The sequence below is a fragment of the Erithacus rubecula genome (assembly GCF_903797595.1).
Source record: "Erithacus rubecula genome assembly, chromosome: 1".
Lineage (NCBI taxonomy): Eukaryota > Metazoa > Chordata > Aves > Passeriformes > Muscicapidae > Erithacus > Erithacus rubecula.
The window spans coordinates 106,941,778-106,958,925 of NC_136658.1; the positions used below are offsets into that span (position 1 = coordinate 106,941,778).

Here is a 17,148-nt window from a genome sequence, read left to right on the forward strand (position 1 = left end):
AAAATCCAGAAGAGCAGAATATGCTGAGGAAATCAATTCTGGATCATTGGTGATATCTGCAGCCCTTTCAGCACGTGGCTTGAAAGTATTACAAGGACAGACCCAATTCTTTGTATTCAGGTCCCCACTCTTACTAGCCAGTTCTCCCATCAATTCACAAAAACAGAGGGAATCAAAAGTTTCAGGTTTTAATGTGTTAATAAACAACATTAAAAAAAAAAGACAAGAAAGGGCTCTCATAAAAAAACCCCAAGAAACAAAAACAAAAAGCCATGATATTTTTAACACATTCTCTTACAGTTTAAGTTACATTATTGAGTTGGTAATGTCCAAACAAATTTTTACTACAGTATCTCAAAACTGTCAATCAAACCTCGACACAAGTTGTAAAGCCCTGTAAATTTTCTCCAATACTTTCTGATATGGGTCCTCATTTCTCCTTGTTATTGAAATCTCATCACATTTGGAGGTTACAGAAGTAAGAAAACAATGTTCCAGAAATATGTACATATTAAATCCAAGTAAAACAACATTTAAAACAAGTTGAGACCAGTACATTTAAAATTCTTTTATCCTTTTTAAAATTCAGAGTCCAGCACAGACAAGCCTGCACTATAAAATTCACTTAATATGCAAGGCATTTTTAATAAAGAAGAAACTTCTTCTAGTCATACTTCTAACTTCACTAAGAACACTTTTTTCTTTTCTTACTAGAAATCAGGAATTATTTAAAAAAAAAGAAATCAGTTAATCAAGAAATCTATATTGTCAAGTTTACAGCCAAACAGTAGAGGAAACAGGCAAAGTGCCATCCATGGCATATCCCACATTTCCATCCCTACCTCCCACAGAACTCCATCACACTGATAGGAACTGATGCCACTATGAGGGCCACTCATTCTCAGTGAATACCACTGCATAAAATACTGTCTGAGGTTTTCTCCCTCTGACAAAGAGTAATTAGGAACTCAAGTTATCCTTATGAGCCTCTTGCATAAGATAATCACTGTCAGAATCCAATTCTTCTTCATCCCCTGCTGTTTCCTCTGCCAGACGTTTCGTGCCCCGCTGCTGTGAAATGGCCAAGGCGTATTTGATGTTGTAGATGTTCCACTCACAGCTGTAAAAATAAACAGGAAAATGCTGTTTTCCTCCTAAAATAAAAACAACTCTAAAAGAAGACTCTCAAAAGTCTCAACAGCACACTATCACCCCCCAAATCACTCCAGGTTTTTGATTTGAACTTTCAAATGTAACAATACATACAGTTTTGAAACATCTTCAAAGTGACGCTGGATGCTCTTCTGAAGGAACTGAATCACAGGGAGCAGCTTCACTGACCTTGGTGGAGAAAACAAGCAATTTGCAGTGCAGTTCATATTACATATGGAAATCTAGGACTTTTCTACACTCTCAAGATTTTAACAAGCATACAACTTCTATGTCAACTTTTTAAGATAATCCTAAAGAAACAAAAGCTCTCTGCTTTTGACTCTGTCCACAATGATTACACTCAATACAAATAATATATTTTTAAAAATATTTTTTCTAATGTCCAACTACATCTTGAAGAGCTAATTCTGCTTGCTGCAGCAATGACAGTTCCTTTCAGATACTACAAGACTTCCTGAACAAGGGGAAATTTGTTTTAAATTGTCTTCTATTTTAACAGGAACAAAAGGAGAGATTTTTGTTCCAGCCATTTCAATAACTAAAACATTAATACCTATGTTAAAGCAAGGAAAGAGTTACACAATGAACTGTTTTTTAAACTGCAGGACTCCTTCTCAGATTACCGCTCACTATTTTAAATTTGTACATTTGCCTGGTTTTGTTCCTAGAAGTCCAAAAATTCCCTATTAGGGGTGGACTGAATATAATCCACAGACCAGGCCAGTGCAGTTGTGAAGTACTCTGTAGGAAGGCAGGGTACTACCCAGCTACAATCACAAGCTAAGTCTGTAAAAATGCAATCAATACCTGCATATCACCTTTCAGTTACATTTAAGGTGCATAACTGTTTAAAAACACAATTGCCAAAATCTTACTATCACTCTTGAAATCACTATGCAGTTACTGTCTAAACAACTCAAGCAAATTTTTCATTTGTTGCATTTGAAAAATATTTCTGCAATATATCTTCTCAAATCCAGCAATGTGTTCCAATTCTGTCATACACACTTTTTAGAATATTTTTAGACCTTTAAGATCAAAACTGTAACTTTTATCATTACTACAGAAGTTGTGAAACTGAAGAGTTTTAATTCCAGACATTATCTAGAATGTCAGTAATTGTTAAGTAAAAGCCTTGAACTAACAGGTTTTTAATTTTAATATCCTTGTCAGCATTTTGATTTTCATGGGATCTCACTTTGTTTTCAGCTTCTGTCCATGCAGCATAAGCAACTTATGAGCCCAAATAAGATAGAACTCCAAGTGACAAGAGGTCTCAAATGCAGAGGCCAGGAACTCCAGTAACTTCTCCACATACAGGTCTGGCAGTGATGAGCAGACAACATCAACTGTGCAAAAAGGAAAAAAGCCCATAAACATTCAATAGAGTTGAGTTACTACTTGGAATAACATAAGAGACCACAGGAAAGCATAAGGGGAAGGAGAAGAAAGCAGCATTTTGGCATGTGGTGGGTATATAGTGCAGTATTTCAGAGTACAGTACCACCATCTCTCAGGGGACAAATGTTCCTTCTTTGAACCTTTCAAACACTACTGCAAGAAATTAACTGCTCTCCAAGTTCTTCCTCCTAGCAGAGAACTCTCCCCAGCAGCTCTCCTTCAGAATTTTTACTTCCACCCTTTCCTCCTCTTTTCTTAAGAAACAGACTTTATTGTTGCTGCTTCTGACTTCATTCACATTTCTGTATTCAGTGGAACTAGTTATGCACAACAACCAGGCATGAAGTGATACTTGAAAAGTCAGCAAAGTCACCTGCCCACACAGGAAGTGTCTGAAAGCTGTTAGCAACTGCACAGCACAAAGAAACACAATTTAGAAGCACCCAAAATAATCTCACATATAACTAAATTACCTCATTATAATAATACACTCTCAAAAATAGCTTTTGCTAAAGAAACAGGCACACAATCATCCTGCTAACACTGGATTGCAACAGCCTCTCCTCAGTTGTACTCTGGCTTTCCAATCATTTTCTAAGCCCTCCACCAGATGTTCTGGAGAATCAATGTCTTTTCTTGTGCTGTCAGTCCCAGAACTAGGCACAGTGCTCCTGATACGGTGCCACAAGTGCTCAACAGACAAGATTCATCACTTTCCTCACACTGCTGATGACATCCTGGTTACTGGTTAATGGTTTTCATCACACAGGCACAGTGCTTAGGTTAAACTTGATGTGCCATTCCAACAACAGCTGCTTCTGAGAAATGACATCCAAAAGCTCTGCCTGCACATCTAGGCCTGACCAAATTCCATGCTCACTAAATGAGCATGAAGTAGATTGGTAAAATCAAAACATAAATTAACACTTAAGTCTACTTTTCCACCTCAACTTATTCTGGCTTGCATATGTGTTTGCAGATAGCTCAGCCCAGTTTCATGGAAGATCCACTCACCTTCATTGCTAGGGACAGCCTCTATGACCTCCTGAATTAATTTCTTTTCATTCAGCTTGAAGGCCATGACAATAGCCAGAGTGAACTCCTTCTGACTCAGCGTTTTGCGTATATTGCTGGGTGTGACATCAATATCCAGCTCAAAAGGATCAAAAATTACCCCAGAGTCCAGTGAATAGAGCAGCAAACCCTCTGTGGTGGTGGCTGCCCAGCTTCGTCCTACAAGAAAAGTAACAATATTTAACAAAAAAGAGAGGAGTTCTAGAATGGGAACAGTAGAGTAATGATAATTCTCCAATACTCTTTTTTGTATGTTTTATATGGAGTAAAAAAAATCTTAAATTAATTGTTGAGACCAACCTGTAGGGCAGAATCGCACACAAGTCACCCTTATTTCTGGTTTAAAGTGTCGATAGCTCATGTCACCTAAAAGAGAAATTTAGACATGATTTAACATACTCACCACAAATTCACAGTTTAGTTATCAGCTCTGACTATGATGTTACCATTGAAACTATGATGTTACCATTGAATAATGTGCAGCATGGTAAAACCTGGTAGAATTAAAGGTAAGGAAGGCACAGTCCATGTCCAAGAGTAGTCCACTACACCTTAAGTGATGGGACCAAATTTTGTAATCCTGATGTCAAAACTGAGCTCAACAAGTCAAACCCTTCTTATCTGTGCCAAAGATTCTGATGCACATAAAAGCAGAAACAACACAGCAAAGCCATACCTCTTTTTACACCAGGAAGAGGGATGGCAACACCTTCGTCACCTCCACCCCCTTCATCAATCAGAGCCATGCTGCCAAATTCAGTCATTTTCCTCCGATCTAAGTATTCCTGGAAAAACAGGCAAGTTCCATTCACTGCACTGAATCTCTTCTCAAACAGCAGAGCTCAGTTTAGACTGTGGTTTCACATAATTATAACTCTGTTCTACTCCAGAGATGAACTGTTTGCTTCCTCACTGCAGCCCTGCTCTTTCTGCCCTGCAGGGTGCATAACTGCACTGTGCTAATGCAAGGGCTGTGTGGCCAGAACACTGCAAATGAGATTTTAGGGACTTCACAATGTGAGATTTTAGGGACCTCCTAAATTTCTAAATACTCCTTTCTAAATACCCATCCCCTCCAGGATTCTGTTTCAGCTGGTTCACTTTCTTTCACCCAAATGTTGAACTACACCAGCTCATAAACCATTGCTGATAAAGAAGGATATTTGGCATCACAGTCAGATACAGCCTGACATGAACAAAGGAACTATAATCATTCTTCCTGGTAAAGGGATGGTGAAAAGGGTTACTGGATTTTTTTTCCTTCTGATGTTTTTCATCATTCATTTTACTTTTGAAGGAATTTAATTTGGCATTTGGAATATTCAGAAAGAGAGACTTTATAAAAGTCAGTGATGTTGTTCTATGTCCACAAAAAAAAACCCCACCTTAAATTCTTTGCCAACACAAACTGACACCCAGGGAGTTAGCTTAGTACAAAATTATGGTAATTTATATTTTCACTTCCATTTTAAGTCTAGTGCCAACTAACTTAGTATGCTTGAGAGTTGTGCCCATTCAACACAAGCACACTACAAATCTGGCAAGAGTTTCAGGAATTAATTCTGTTCCAAGAGGAACATTTCCTTCCCCCTCTCTTGCACAAAAATAAACCCATTCTTAAAAAAAAACATTCATGAATCACTCTTAATGAGATGTTATGCCAAAACCCAAGTCCTGTGGGGGTGAGGAAATGAAAAAAAGACTCCTGTGCTCACATACCTCCATTGCATCTAAAGAATGGTTGCATGAAATTTCGAATTTTTTCATAAGAATCTGTTCCTTGACATTATATATACAGACAAATTTTGACAATCCACCTGCCAGAATAGATTGACCATCTGCTGAGTAGCACAGAGTTGTAAAAGATCTGGTACAAAAAAAAGAGAAAGCAGTTTAGTTTCACTGTCACATCTGAGCTAGAAGACATGAGTACAATGTGAAGACTCAAAATAACCACTCCATGGAAAAAGTGGAGCTCTTCATTCACGTTGTGTACTTTACACACAAATTTAATACAAAGCATTTGGTGCCTTACTATGAATCACAGATAATTCAGAACTTCAACAGCTTTATGAAATACTTCTGAATCTGAGACACACCTCAGTCAATGAGCTCTCAACTACACCATGCACAACATTAAAAAACAGTCAGAAGAGCTACAGAAAAACCAATGCCATGGCATTTTTGAAAGAAGTGGTTGAGAGCTCACCAGTAAAAAATACTGCTTTCTTTCAAAAAAAAATTTTTTTATTTGTTTTAACTGAAAGCAATATGAAAAAAAAGGAGGGGGAAAGAGAAGAATAAAACATTTTGATATACTTTCTGAGAGCACAGAAATTCAACTTGCCTTTAAGTTGCATAGCAACAGGTAATAAACCCCACACTTTAATTATATTCTTTAAAAAACATAATAGTTTGTACATACTAATGGTTGTATGGTAGTATTTCTGTAGGAAGGTATCTACTTAAAAACTTAACCCATGACAAATTAACTACTTGGCCTGAGAACTTAATATTATGTTGGCAACCCCAGTTCATAACTGAGAAAGTTATGAACTTTATGAAAGTTATGAGAAAGAACACGTGCTCAGAATGATGCTGATCAGTAAGAGAACACAGCCAACTACAAAAGGGAGGTATCTAAATGTCAGGCAGGCTTTTAAAATCCAGCATCAGAAATAAGTGAACAGCAGATGCACTCTGAAATCTTCATGCAGAAAACAAACGAATAGACAATTCAGAAGTAACCCAGTGGCACCCTCGTGTCCCTGCAGCCCCCTGCACGTACTTGCCCTTGGCTGCCTGCTTGGCTGTTATCTTATCCAGCTCCTTCCTGCCCATCTGGAGGTCGTGCCTGCCCTCGATGGAGCCAGTCTGCACTGCACTTTCATGATCCCAGAACGTTATCTGCCCATTCAAAGCAGCAACTGCCAGCTCCTTGCCATCAGGACGGAAGGCAACAACCAGAACTGTGACAATAACAATTCAAAATGCAGTCAGATGCTTTTCTAAGAAAACACCCTTATTTTTTCTAAGATCTTATTGACATATTTTTCATAGTATTTTTATATTTGATATAAGATGAAAAATAAAACAAATTACCATCTGAGTTCATCATAAATGTCTCCTTAGTTCTCCAGCTATCCAACATATCCCATAATTTGACAGTCTTATCCCAAGAGGCACTGGCTAGAACACACTTCATTGGATTAAAGGACAAGCTGCTGATGGGACCCTCGTGACCTGCTAAGACCTAAGAAAAGAAGAAAAAAATCACCTGGAATTAGGTGAAAGAAACTGAAATCTGTGTAGTCTGCATTCAGTAAACTCCAGATATAGCCAATAAAACATGCCTGACTTGTCCACATATGTTTGAGATCACTTTTGGACACAGGGCATGATACACATCAGTGATTCTCAATTTTGTATTTTCACAAGTTTTAAAAAAATTCTCTGATGTGCTACCAGTATACAGGCATCTAAAATTACTCCTATGCACACACTTTAGGAATGCAGTGTGCCATTTTCCTCCCTCCTTTCAAAACAATCAGACAAGCTATGAAAAAAACAAGTAATTGCTCTGAGAATTCAGTATCTCCTGCAGCTGGTAACACTTCAGAATAAAACCAAAAATAAAAAAATTAAAAAACAATAAAAACAAAAATAAAAACTGAGAATAAGAGTAACAGAGATTTTAATTTCATGGAGCTCCACTCCTCAAAAAAATACCAAAGAAAGAAACTAAACTCAAAACTCTGGAGATCCAGGTATATCCTGTGCCAAATCAAATACATGAATCACTGAGCTCTTCTACTTGTATAAGATGTATAGGAATGCTTAAGAATTGAAAAATCATGCCCCTGCTCTGCTCCAGCAAAACCCTTCATAAAATCTCTATCAGTCTTAATACAGCAATTAAAATTTCTTCATCACCTGCAGAAAATATGTGGAAAAGAATATCTGTGAACAAGGAGGAAAAGACTCTTGTGCCCATGTATACAGCTCATCAATACTGGTGTTACTTCATCACAAGAAATAGTTTATTACTCAAAATCTTAAAAAAACTATTTCCCACACAAATTCAAGGTGATCTCCATGCAATGAATAAAAAAAATACTGAGAGCAACATAGTGTAGCTCCAGTTTTTGAATATAAATATAAGAAAACACTTCATGTTGTACTGAAACCCCCTGACTAATCCCAAAATTACTGAGTACCACCACACTCCACAGTGTGTGGAGCCCTCCCAACACTGTGGGTCCTTACATCCAGCAGCCTCCCACTCTGCATTGACCAGATGAATATTTCAAAGGAATCCTGGGAACCAGCTGCCACAATCTCACCACTGGAATCCACAGCTAAACAGGAGAACTGACTTGGTCGTGGAGATGTAAAGGTACGGAAATTCCGGTACCTGTGACGAGGTGAGAAGAAATGATGAGAACATTTTAGGCAGATTTCAACCTGTGTTCAACAAGTTTATTTACAAAAGGAGTCCATTCTTTTTTGTAAAGACTTCTAAGCTATGTACAGAAAAAATATTGTTGGTGTAAAATTAGATGTGATGCCTCAGCATGAGTACAAGATTGAAAAGAAGTATGAAAAACTCAGCAGAAATAGGAGACAGAAATACTCTGAGGAGCTTTTTTCTATTAAATAGCATGTGTACATGTTTTAGAAACATGGGCTTGTTTACACACCCAGTTCTGTGCATAGCTGTATTATACTATGGAAAGTGTTCTTAGGCAGATGCCTTCTCCCCATTTGAGTACAGCAAGACAATGATCTTCCTGCATTTCCAGCTTCTCTGAGGAAATTCTTCCAGAATTTTCTTCACAGAAACTCGATGGACTAACAGCATTCCTAATTACTACCTAAATTTAAATCAAAGGCTGAACCAAGCCAGTAAGGCAGTGCTGCTCACCTTTATGAGACTCCAAACAAGCAATCAGAAGTTGCTTTGTTTTGGGGGGAGTGTGAAAGCTGAGGACTAAATGAGAGACAAAAGCTTTCATGCAGAGTTACCTGTGCAGATCAAAGGCACGCACTGTTCCATCGAGGGAAGCACTCAGAACAACGTAACCAGTGGAAGTGAAAGTTACAGCAGTTACACCACTGTTGTGTTCTGTAAAGGTGACAAAACAAAAGCTGCTTGAAGTGTTCCACACTTTCACCTGCAGGACAGACAAAAAAAGAATGCTTAGAATCTCCATCGTCAGTAAAGAGAGAAAATAAAGGAAAGGCAGCAGCAGAGTAAAGAAAACCTAAATCTAGAACTCTCCAATGGCATAAAAGATTTTCAGCAATAGCAGTCAAGAGGCCATAGTTTATCATTAAACCTCTTAATACAATTTGCAACATAAAATCCAAGTGGAGAGAGACACAAAGTTGAAACAAAGTTACTGTTAAAGGAAAGTTACACTTGGTGAGCATCTGGAGCTTCCAAGCTAATACTGTCAAATAAGACAGGTGCCAAATTCAAAACCAACTCTAAAGCCATTACAGAAGTTACAATTGAGATGATATTGCAGTTGAGTTGTTTGGGTTTTTTTTCCCCTGAGCAAATTGTTATGCATTTAGCTTTCTGCAGTTTTGAGACTTCTGGGTTTTGGCTAATTTTTGTCTTGAATGGCAGAAACCATGAAGTGGCAGATCTTTCTCTGACATTTAAAAGTTTTGATAGGAAATCAAAAGCTACTACTGTTGTCCCATTTTTGTGCCAAGACATTGTGGCAAGACCTCTTTTAAACTAAAAGTACCTGCACACACAGCCTATCATTTCAATGCAAGTCATCCATGAGAAGTTAATTTTTCTTTTAAATAACAAGCTTCTGGAATGGTACATTTCTAAAAAGAATACACTTTTTATAAATAATTAGAAATTAATTTAATATTGAAAAACAACTATTAAAAGGCAAGAAGTTGGGTGGCTGAAGTCCATCCCAAAATATCACGGAACCACAAATAAATGAACACTTAATGAATTAGATATTTTTGTGCTTATGGTGACTGGACCTATAATAATTTAAAAACTATCTGCTTGAAAGCATAAGTGATGCAATTTGCAGCCACAGGCAATAACAAAGCAAAATAGAGAGAAAAATCAAAACATTTCAGGGAAGAGAGGATAAAAATGTATGACTTTTTAATAAGAAAAACAAGTACTAGCTACAGTAACAAAGCTTTCTACATAAAATGGGAAGTCAAGCTGCTTTTTTAGTACATTACTAAAAGTTGATATTCCAGCAATAGTGTCTCATTTACCTTGCCATCCTCCCCTCCAGTGACTATGTACTGTCCATCTGGAGAATATGCCAAGGAAACCATGCTGTTGAAATGGCCCTGCTGCTTCAGCACGTAGGACTCACTCTGCCATTCCCACACCAGGAGCTGACCCAGACCTGTAAGCACAGCAGGATTAACCACAATTATCAACACAATGACCCTGCTACTGCAAGCCACAAAACACACAGTGCCAAGTGGGTATAAAAACCCCAAAGGTTAATTTCTGCAAAAAAAAAAAAAAAACAGGCTGAATTCTGCATCTTTCAGTTCTAATAAGAGCTTTTTCCTTTTACAACTTCAAGGCAATTTTTCCAAAATTTTCCTCCATGAGCTGTAACTTGGAATAATGTTTTTAATACTACAACAGCAATGGTATCAACCAGTTGATAAATGAGAAAGAAAAGCAGGGCTACTTAGAAAATTCTGGGTTTCATGCAAACCATTATGGGCAGGGTGGGAATGATGGAACATCCAGGCAAGTTTGTAAAATGGCAACACGTGGCAGAAGAAGAGAGAACATCCCATAATGAATGCAGAAATTAACTACAATGGATATGGGCTCTCCCTAACTCTAGCTCTGTTAGAGCTTTCCTATATAAAATACTTTTTTTTTTTTCCTGTATCAGCAAAATACTTTCCTGAATTATCAGTATTCTGTGAGAGATCCATCAGTGATAGCTGCTTTACTATACCTAGATACCACAGATATGAGACTATCAATTATTTAACCTTTGGAGTCAAAATCAGCAAGAGGAATTTGGGCCTCATGCCCACCACATTCCTTATTTTTCCCATGAATACAGAATAAAAAAAACCTGACAAACCTGAACATCCAAAAGCAATCCAGTCACCAGTGCAGTTGATAGAAATAGAAGCTACCCTTTGGTCTGAAATACTGAAGTAAGAGAATTAACCAATAAACAAACTTGTGTGATAAAACTTCAAGTCTAATATTTATTAATGCTGTTCATGCAAATTGTTTGATTGTTCTACTGAATTTCTGTACCACTGCAACATCAAAAATCACAAGATTAATTCCTTTATTCCACTCCAAACCATCAAATATTCCTTATTCAGAAGGAAGGCAGAGTACCTGCAATCCAAAGATGTGCTTGCCAACACAGAGTAAAACTACCCAAGTTTAAGAAAATAAAACAGGGGGTTTTGTACATGGAAATTGTTTAGCAGGCATCCTACAGCTATGGAAAAGAAACTGATTTGATTTCTCAATTTAGACACAATTTACAGATAACTTTACATATGCAAAACTTTCCAGCTAATATTTTCTACAAAGAAACTGAAAATATTTAAATGAACACAGTTAAAGAAGTCTATAGCCAATAACCATGAGTCCTGAGTAGATTCCTTATTTAGACCTCACTTTTCCAAAATAAGGAGTGGAATTATATGGTGTTTACTACACAAATTTATGATTTTGCCTTTACAGAAATTGCAGCATTAAATAGACGGTCATGTTTTAAGATTTTTGTGCTCTTTTTATTCATCCTTCACAACTTAACATGATGTGTTTTCAGTTAAACAAACATGAAACCCCCTTCCCTTCCCCCACAAAATCCAAACCAAATATAGTGACAACCCCAAACCTCACCTCAAGGAGTGGATCAGATTGAAATCTGGAAGCTCGTGGAGGTGAAAGATTCCAGAGGCAAAACCAGTGACTAAAAGGTGTGTTTTCTTGTGATAGGCTGCAGCTGTCAGGTTATTAAAATCTCCCTCTTTATTGAAAAAATACCTGGCACCCAAGAAATAAAATAAAAGGTGAATATTAAAGAACAATATGTTGTTGTTAGAGATGCATCTCTAAGCAGCTCAGCAAAGAGGCTGATGAGCCACCTTTATGTCATCTCCTGAAGTCAACCAACCCCTTCTGGCAACAAATCAAAGCCTCAAGACTTTGAGAGAGCACAGCAATAAAGATCCCACTTACACTTTCTGAGTTCCAAAAATTAACACAGTGAGTCAGTATTTCTTACATTGTTAAAAAAACAGCTATTATTCTGAAGGTGAAAGGTAGCACACATCATATAATCAAGGTAGACACACAGGAGTTCTATCAGAACTACTTAAAATGGGATCTGCAGTAAATTTCTAAATTCTGGACAGTTTTATACTGCTTTGAATAAGTTATAACAGATGAAAAGAAGAGCCCAGTACAATAAATCCCCATTAGAACTTTGACTTTTGATAACTGAAAACCACTTACTTCGCAACACGTGAATATTTAACTTTATTTCTAGTCTCTTGTTCACTTGGATCAGCTTTCCCATGAATTTCTTCACCCTTTGGCTCTTCAAGCAGCTCTTCATCATCTTCTGCTGCCTTCTTTTCCTTTGCTGCATCCTTAGGGGGCATGGGCTTCAAACCATCCAGCTCAGTGTCACACTGCCACACACACAGAGCTGCATCCTGGCTAATTGTGTACAGCTAGAATACAAACACACAAATTATTATTTTCCAATACCCATGCTCTGTGCTCTGCAAAAACATGAATGTGGACTTGCAGAAGGGTTATCAAGTGGGCATTCTATTCTCAGGATATAGTCCAAGGTACTTTGAACTGGAAATTTTACTTGTCTTGAGAACTGGTAAATTATTTTGCCTGCCCTCTGAAAAGTTTTGCAAGGACCAAAGGCAACTTGAATACCAGTTAGCATTACTGCTAAGCTAAATAATTGTTTCATATTTAAAGCTACAATGTTTTGAAGGGGCAAATTTAAACACACAATTATGGCAGAGCAATCAAGAGACACTTCTGCAGATTCTAAATTCTGAGATACTGTCAAAACAGTCACCTACAGATAAGATTCTGCTTCAGCTCCTTTAATATTAAAATTTAAGCATGTTGTATTATTATACATACATCTAGGCTGTTCTCTTCAAAAAAGCAAGCTACTATGACATCCTTATGGCCTCCAAGAGAGTAGTAGATCAAGTTTGCCCATCGTTCTGCTCCAAACACCCACGTAGACATGTCCTTGCTCCCCACTGCAAAGCACCTGCAAAAGAAAAGGCAGGTTCCAGTTGGAACACTGGACTGAAAAACTCTTCACTGGATGGAGAATATTGAGCTCAAATCTACCAGTCACCACTTTATTTTACAAACAGAGTTGGTAAGCTGAGGGTGGTGACTGTAGCAGAGGCAGAAAGGTTTAAAAACATTTAAAAGGTCAACCACACTCACATTGCTAAGATATGCTCCTTTTATGAATTACTATGCATTTTCAAGCAAGAATCCACTCTCGATCCCCAATATATGCATTTTTTATACTTTCTAGTCTGCCTAATTATATTTTCTAATTAAAGGCAGAATTTTTAAAGCTAGTACAATACTTCAGAGGAAAGAAAATGGGACTGCAATGTGCATTCAAACATCAACATGTGCAGTCAGACAGTGCTTCAGTTTAACAACTCACCTGGAGTCATCTGTCCAGTCAATGCAAGTTGTTTCATCATATGGGCCATAGTAGGTTTTGTCCAGAACAAATGCATTAAACTCTCTTTTCTTCCCAGGAGCATGGTAGAGATAAGCAAGATTGTCTTTTGTAACCACAAATTTCCTGGCATAAAAGGGGGAAAAGACATAATTGCACACAAAGTTGATAAAGCAAACAACTGTTCAGTACATACTGCAATACAATGATACAATACAATAATTAAATGGTTCCTGCACTACTAAAACTATAAAAATTGATTGCTTTTGAACAAAAAACAAAGTATTTGCAGATTGAAATTACCCCCCACTTCAGCATTATAAAAGAGAAAAGTAAAAAATCACTGAAGTTGAATAATGAAATTCTTATTCTCCAAGTCTCAGAATGAAAAGTCTGAACACCCAATTCTATTTCCAAGCCTTTGCTTTTCTTTTCTAGCCCTCTCAGGTTCACAGATAAAGTGACTCTGATCAGCTCAAAATCTCCCCTGCATAGGAAACATTCACAGATTGATTAGGATGTCTTCATAATCACAACTAGTTTATTCTAGGGGCAATTCTGGCTGTTTTGTTCTAAAGCATGCACTCTTTACTTACTTGCCATCAGGGGAAAAGCTGACACTGTGAACTGGCTTGTGAAAATAAAACTGGTGTATCACACACTTCCCAATCAAACTCACAAGCAAGGCAGCTCCCTCTGTAAGGGCAGAAAAAAAGGAGCACGAGAATAATTGAGTTCCCGAAGAAATCATAACCCTAGCAAACCTTTTCTTAAAGATGAGGGGGGAAAACTTTTCAAGACAGTGTGCTTAATATCATTAAAATTAAAAAATGCAATTCAAATTATGAGACACTATCCAAATTCTGTAAACAAGTTATTTTTAAGTTCTGTAAATAAAGATACCTTCCCCAAAAATTCGAATGTCATTTTAATTTAGTGTTAAGGTCGAACACCTAACAATACAGATTTTCTCCTCTCAAGGCTGCATTTTTACCGAATTCTTTTACAAAACAGACATCTGTTTGTGCAAGTACCTTCATCAACTAGAATGGCAAGGCTTCCATCTGGAGAGAGCCCCACACACACAATATTGAGCCGTGTTGCCAAGGGCAATGTCTCACACTTGTTACTGCAACAAAAACACAGAACAGTAAAACGGGAACAATGCAGGAAGAACACTTTCAATCTCAGTGAAATATGCCTTGATACCTGTGAAGAAAACAGACATAATTTGGATGTCAAACCCCCACAACTTTCTTTAGCTGTCACAATCCCATGAAGAAGTGCTGGGTTGTTCTGTGCAGGGGCAGGAGTTGGACTCGATGGTCCTTCCAGGCCAGGATGGTAACTCTGCATAAGAGACAGGCTCCTGCCTGAATGCAGGCACAGGAGACGCTGACGATGCTCTAACATTTGTTATATACAAGAGAGAAGCACACAAAGAAACCATACAACTAAATCAAAAATAAATCTCTTTCTCATTTTTTTTCCCCTCTGAAATACACCTTTACATAATTCCTCGGCTATTCTCCACATGGGTGTACCCACACACCACCGTGACAGCTATCCCACTAGGCGGGCCTCTACCTTTTAATCCTAAAGCAGATTCTTTCCAGGATATTTTGGCAGGCCGAGCACCCCGGGGAGCCCCACGGGTTGTGCTCCAAAACCTCCAGAGAGCTTTATTCCCCCCGAAACCCCCGCGCTGGCAGCGCCAGGCCCTTCCCCGCTCTCACTTCTTGAGGTCGAAGAGGGAGATCCTGTTGCCGACGGGGCTGATCAGCGAGTTACCATCGCGGGTGAAGCTGAGGTTGCCGCGGCGGTACACGGTGCCCAGCAGGCCGGAGAACTGCGGGGGCAGGAAGGGGCAGAGTTAGAGGGGCTGGGGGTCGGGGGAGATGATGGGGAGATGGGGAAGGGATCGGGGGCCGCCCCCCGGCCCGCGCTCACCCGGTACGCGAAGCGCATGGCGGCCACACGTGCGGAGCGCGGCCGAGGGGCGGGGCCGAGGGGCGGGGCCGAGGGGCGGGGCCGAGGGGCGGGGCCTAGGGGCGGGGCCGAGGGGCGGGGCCGAGGGGCGGGGCCGAGGGGCGGGGCCGAGGGGCGGGGCCGAGGGGCGGGGCCGAGGGGCGGGGCCGAGGGGCGGGGCCGAGGGGCGGGGCCGAGGGGCGGGGCCGAGGGGCGGGGCCGAGGGGCGGCGCTGAGGGAGGGCGGGCGGGTGTGAGGGCGGCGCTGAGAGCCGGGAGCGGAGGGGCGGGCACTGGGCCGGGATCCGCACTTGCCTCAGTATCAGGTAGGGAGGGGGGTAGGGAGGGGGGTAGGGAGGGAAGGTAGGTAGGTAGGTAGGTAGGTAGGTAGGTAGGTAGGTAGGTAGGTAGGTAGGTAGGTAGGTAGGTAGGTAGGTAGGTAGGTAGGTAGGTAGGTAGGTAGGTAGGTAGGTAGGTAGGTAGGTAGGTGGTGGAGGTGCTGCCGCAGGCTGTCATTGGCACCGCTCTGTGTCCCCTTTCCCGTCCACAGCCCCGCCGCCACCACCCTCCGCAGCACTGGAGCCGGGGGAGCTGTTGATTTTTTTTATTTTTTGTAAATATATCACGGTATTTATATTTCTTAGTAAATGCCTTGTGGTGGCTGCGGGAGCTGGGCTTGTTTAGTCTGGAGAAGAGAGGGCTGAGAGATCTCATCGATCTATTTAAATATATCCCAGGCGGGTGTCACAGGATGATGCCAGACTCTGCCCAGCACCAGGATTAGGAGCAATGGCTATAAAGTAAAACACAAGAAGTTCCACCTCAAAGATGAGGAAGAATTTCTTTCCATGGAGGTGGCAGAGCTCTGAACAGCTGCCCAGGTGGACACAGAGTTCCCCCTCTGGAGACATTCCAGACCCACCTGGCTGTTCTGTGTCACTGCTCTGGGTGACCCTGGGTTGGATTTTGTGATCTCCAGAGCTCCCTCCACCCTGAATATTCAGTGATTCTGTCATTAGAGTGGAACAACACAGAGTGCCCAGTGTATAGATGTGGGAGGTTTATTTTAAAGCAGTTTAATTGCAGTGGAAAGGATATTGGTGGCCTGTTTTATTCTTTTTAATAGAAGTGTAATAATATAATGAAGAAAATTCATAAGAAAAAGAAAGGGAAGGAACGGGTAAGAGAAGATAGTGGGAATGTAACACCACCCATGGGATCTAGTGATGAGACTTGAGTGTTGTCATTTTGATGTCCCTTGGTCAGAGAGATGGTCACAGTCTTGATCCTTTGGGGATGGGAGCCCACAGAAAAAAAAGTTCCTCGGGTTATGTACATTCAGAATAGATTTGGAAAACCCAGATCTCTCCCCAGGAAGGGAATTCTTCATGTCTCATGTGAGACTGGGGCGTGCACCACCTGCTGAGGGAGAGTTCCAAAAGGTGTCACGGGCTGCTTTGGGGTCCTTGGTTGTCTCAATTTCCCCCTCTTTGTCTTGCCTGTTCCTTGACCCCACTCCTGCACCTGCACTGGGGGTTGTGGACCTGAACAGCAAAACTGGCACCAGAAAGATGCTGCCCTATCTTCATCTGAATGGTTATTGGTGTTTGAGGCACAGCAACCATTAAATCCAGCTCCTTCAACTGGGTCCTCATGTAATCACTCACAGGTGTTAAAGCAGTGTTGCAAAATGTGTAATTTGTCAAAATTAAGTCAGGATGTTTTTTGATGGCTGATCTTTGTATACTTTCAAGCCTATTCAGCAAGGAAGGAGAATTAACTGGTGGTACAGAGAG

The 17,148-nt window shown here is 40.0% G+C and overlaps 1 protein-coding gene across 1 annotated transcript; it reads right to left on the minus strand.

Annotated features, from left to right (window-relative positions):
* Positions 1–732: 732 nt before the first annotated feature.
* On the minus strand, positions 733–15,416 carry PWP2 (PWP2 small subunit processome component). Its single transcript, XM_079321195.1, has 21 exons — positions 15,336–15,416; positions 15,122–15,234; positions 14,420–14,514; positions 13,982–14,081; positions 13,368–13,511; positions 12,815–12,950; positions 12,158–12,378; positions 11,543–11,686; positions 10,758–10,828; positions 9,913–10,049; positions 8,674–8,822; positions 7,915–8,062; positions 6,751–6,901; positions 6,437–6,617; positions 5,368–5,515; positions 4,325–4,433; positions 3,949–4,014; positions 3,589–3,807; positions 2,372–2,522; positions 1,267–1,341; positions 733–1,120 (listed from the first exon to the last, which is right to left on the minus strand). The coding sequence occupies exons 1-21, from the start codon at positions 15,351–15,353 to the stop codon at positions 961–963; spliced, it is 2,736 nt and encodes a 911-aa protein (XP_079177321.1). The 5' UTR covers positions 15,354–15,416; the 3' UTR covers positions 733–960.
* Between the last annotated feature and the right edge of the window lie 1,732 nt (positions 15,417–17,148).

What these genes read in the sequence shown, in the direction of transcription:
- PWP2 (XM_079321195.1), bottom strand. An exon ending in AAGCAGGCAGCCAAGGGCAA is followed by an intron (nt 5,516 to 6,436) that starts GTACGTGCAGGG and finishes TTTTTGTACCAG; the next exon opens with ATCTTTTACAACTCTGTGCT. An exon ending in TGTGCGATTCTGCCCTACAG is followed by an intron (nt 3,808 to 3,948) that starts GTTGGTCTCAAC and finishes CTTTTCTTGTAG; the next exon opens with GACGAAGCTGGGCAGCCACC.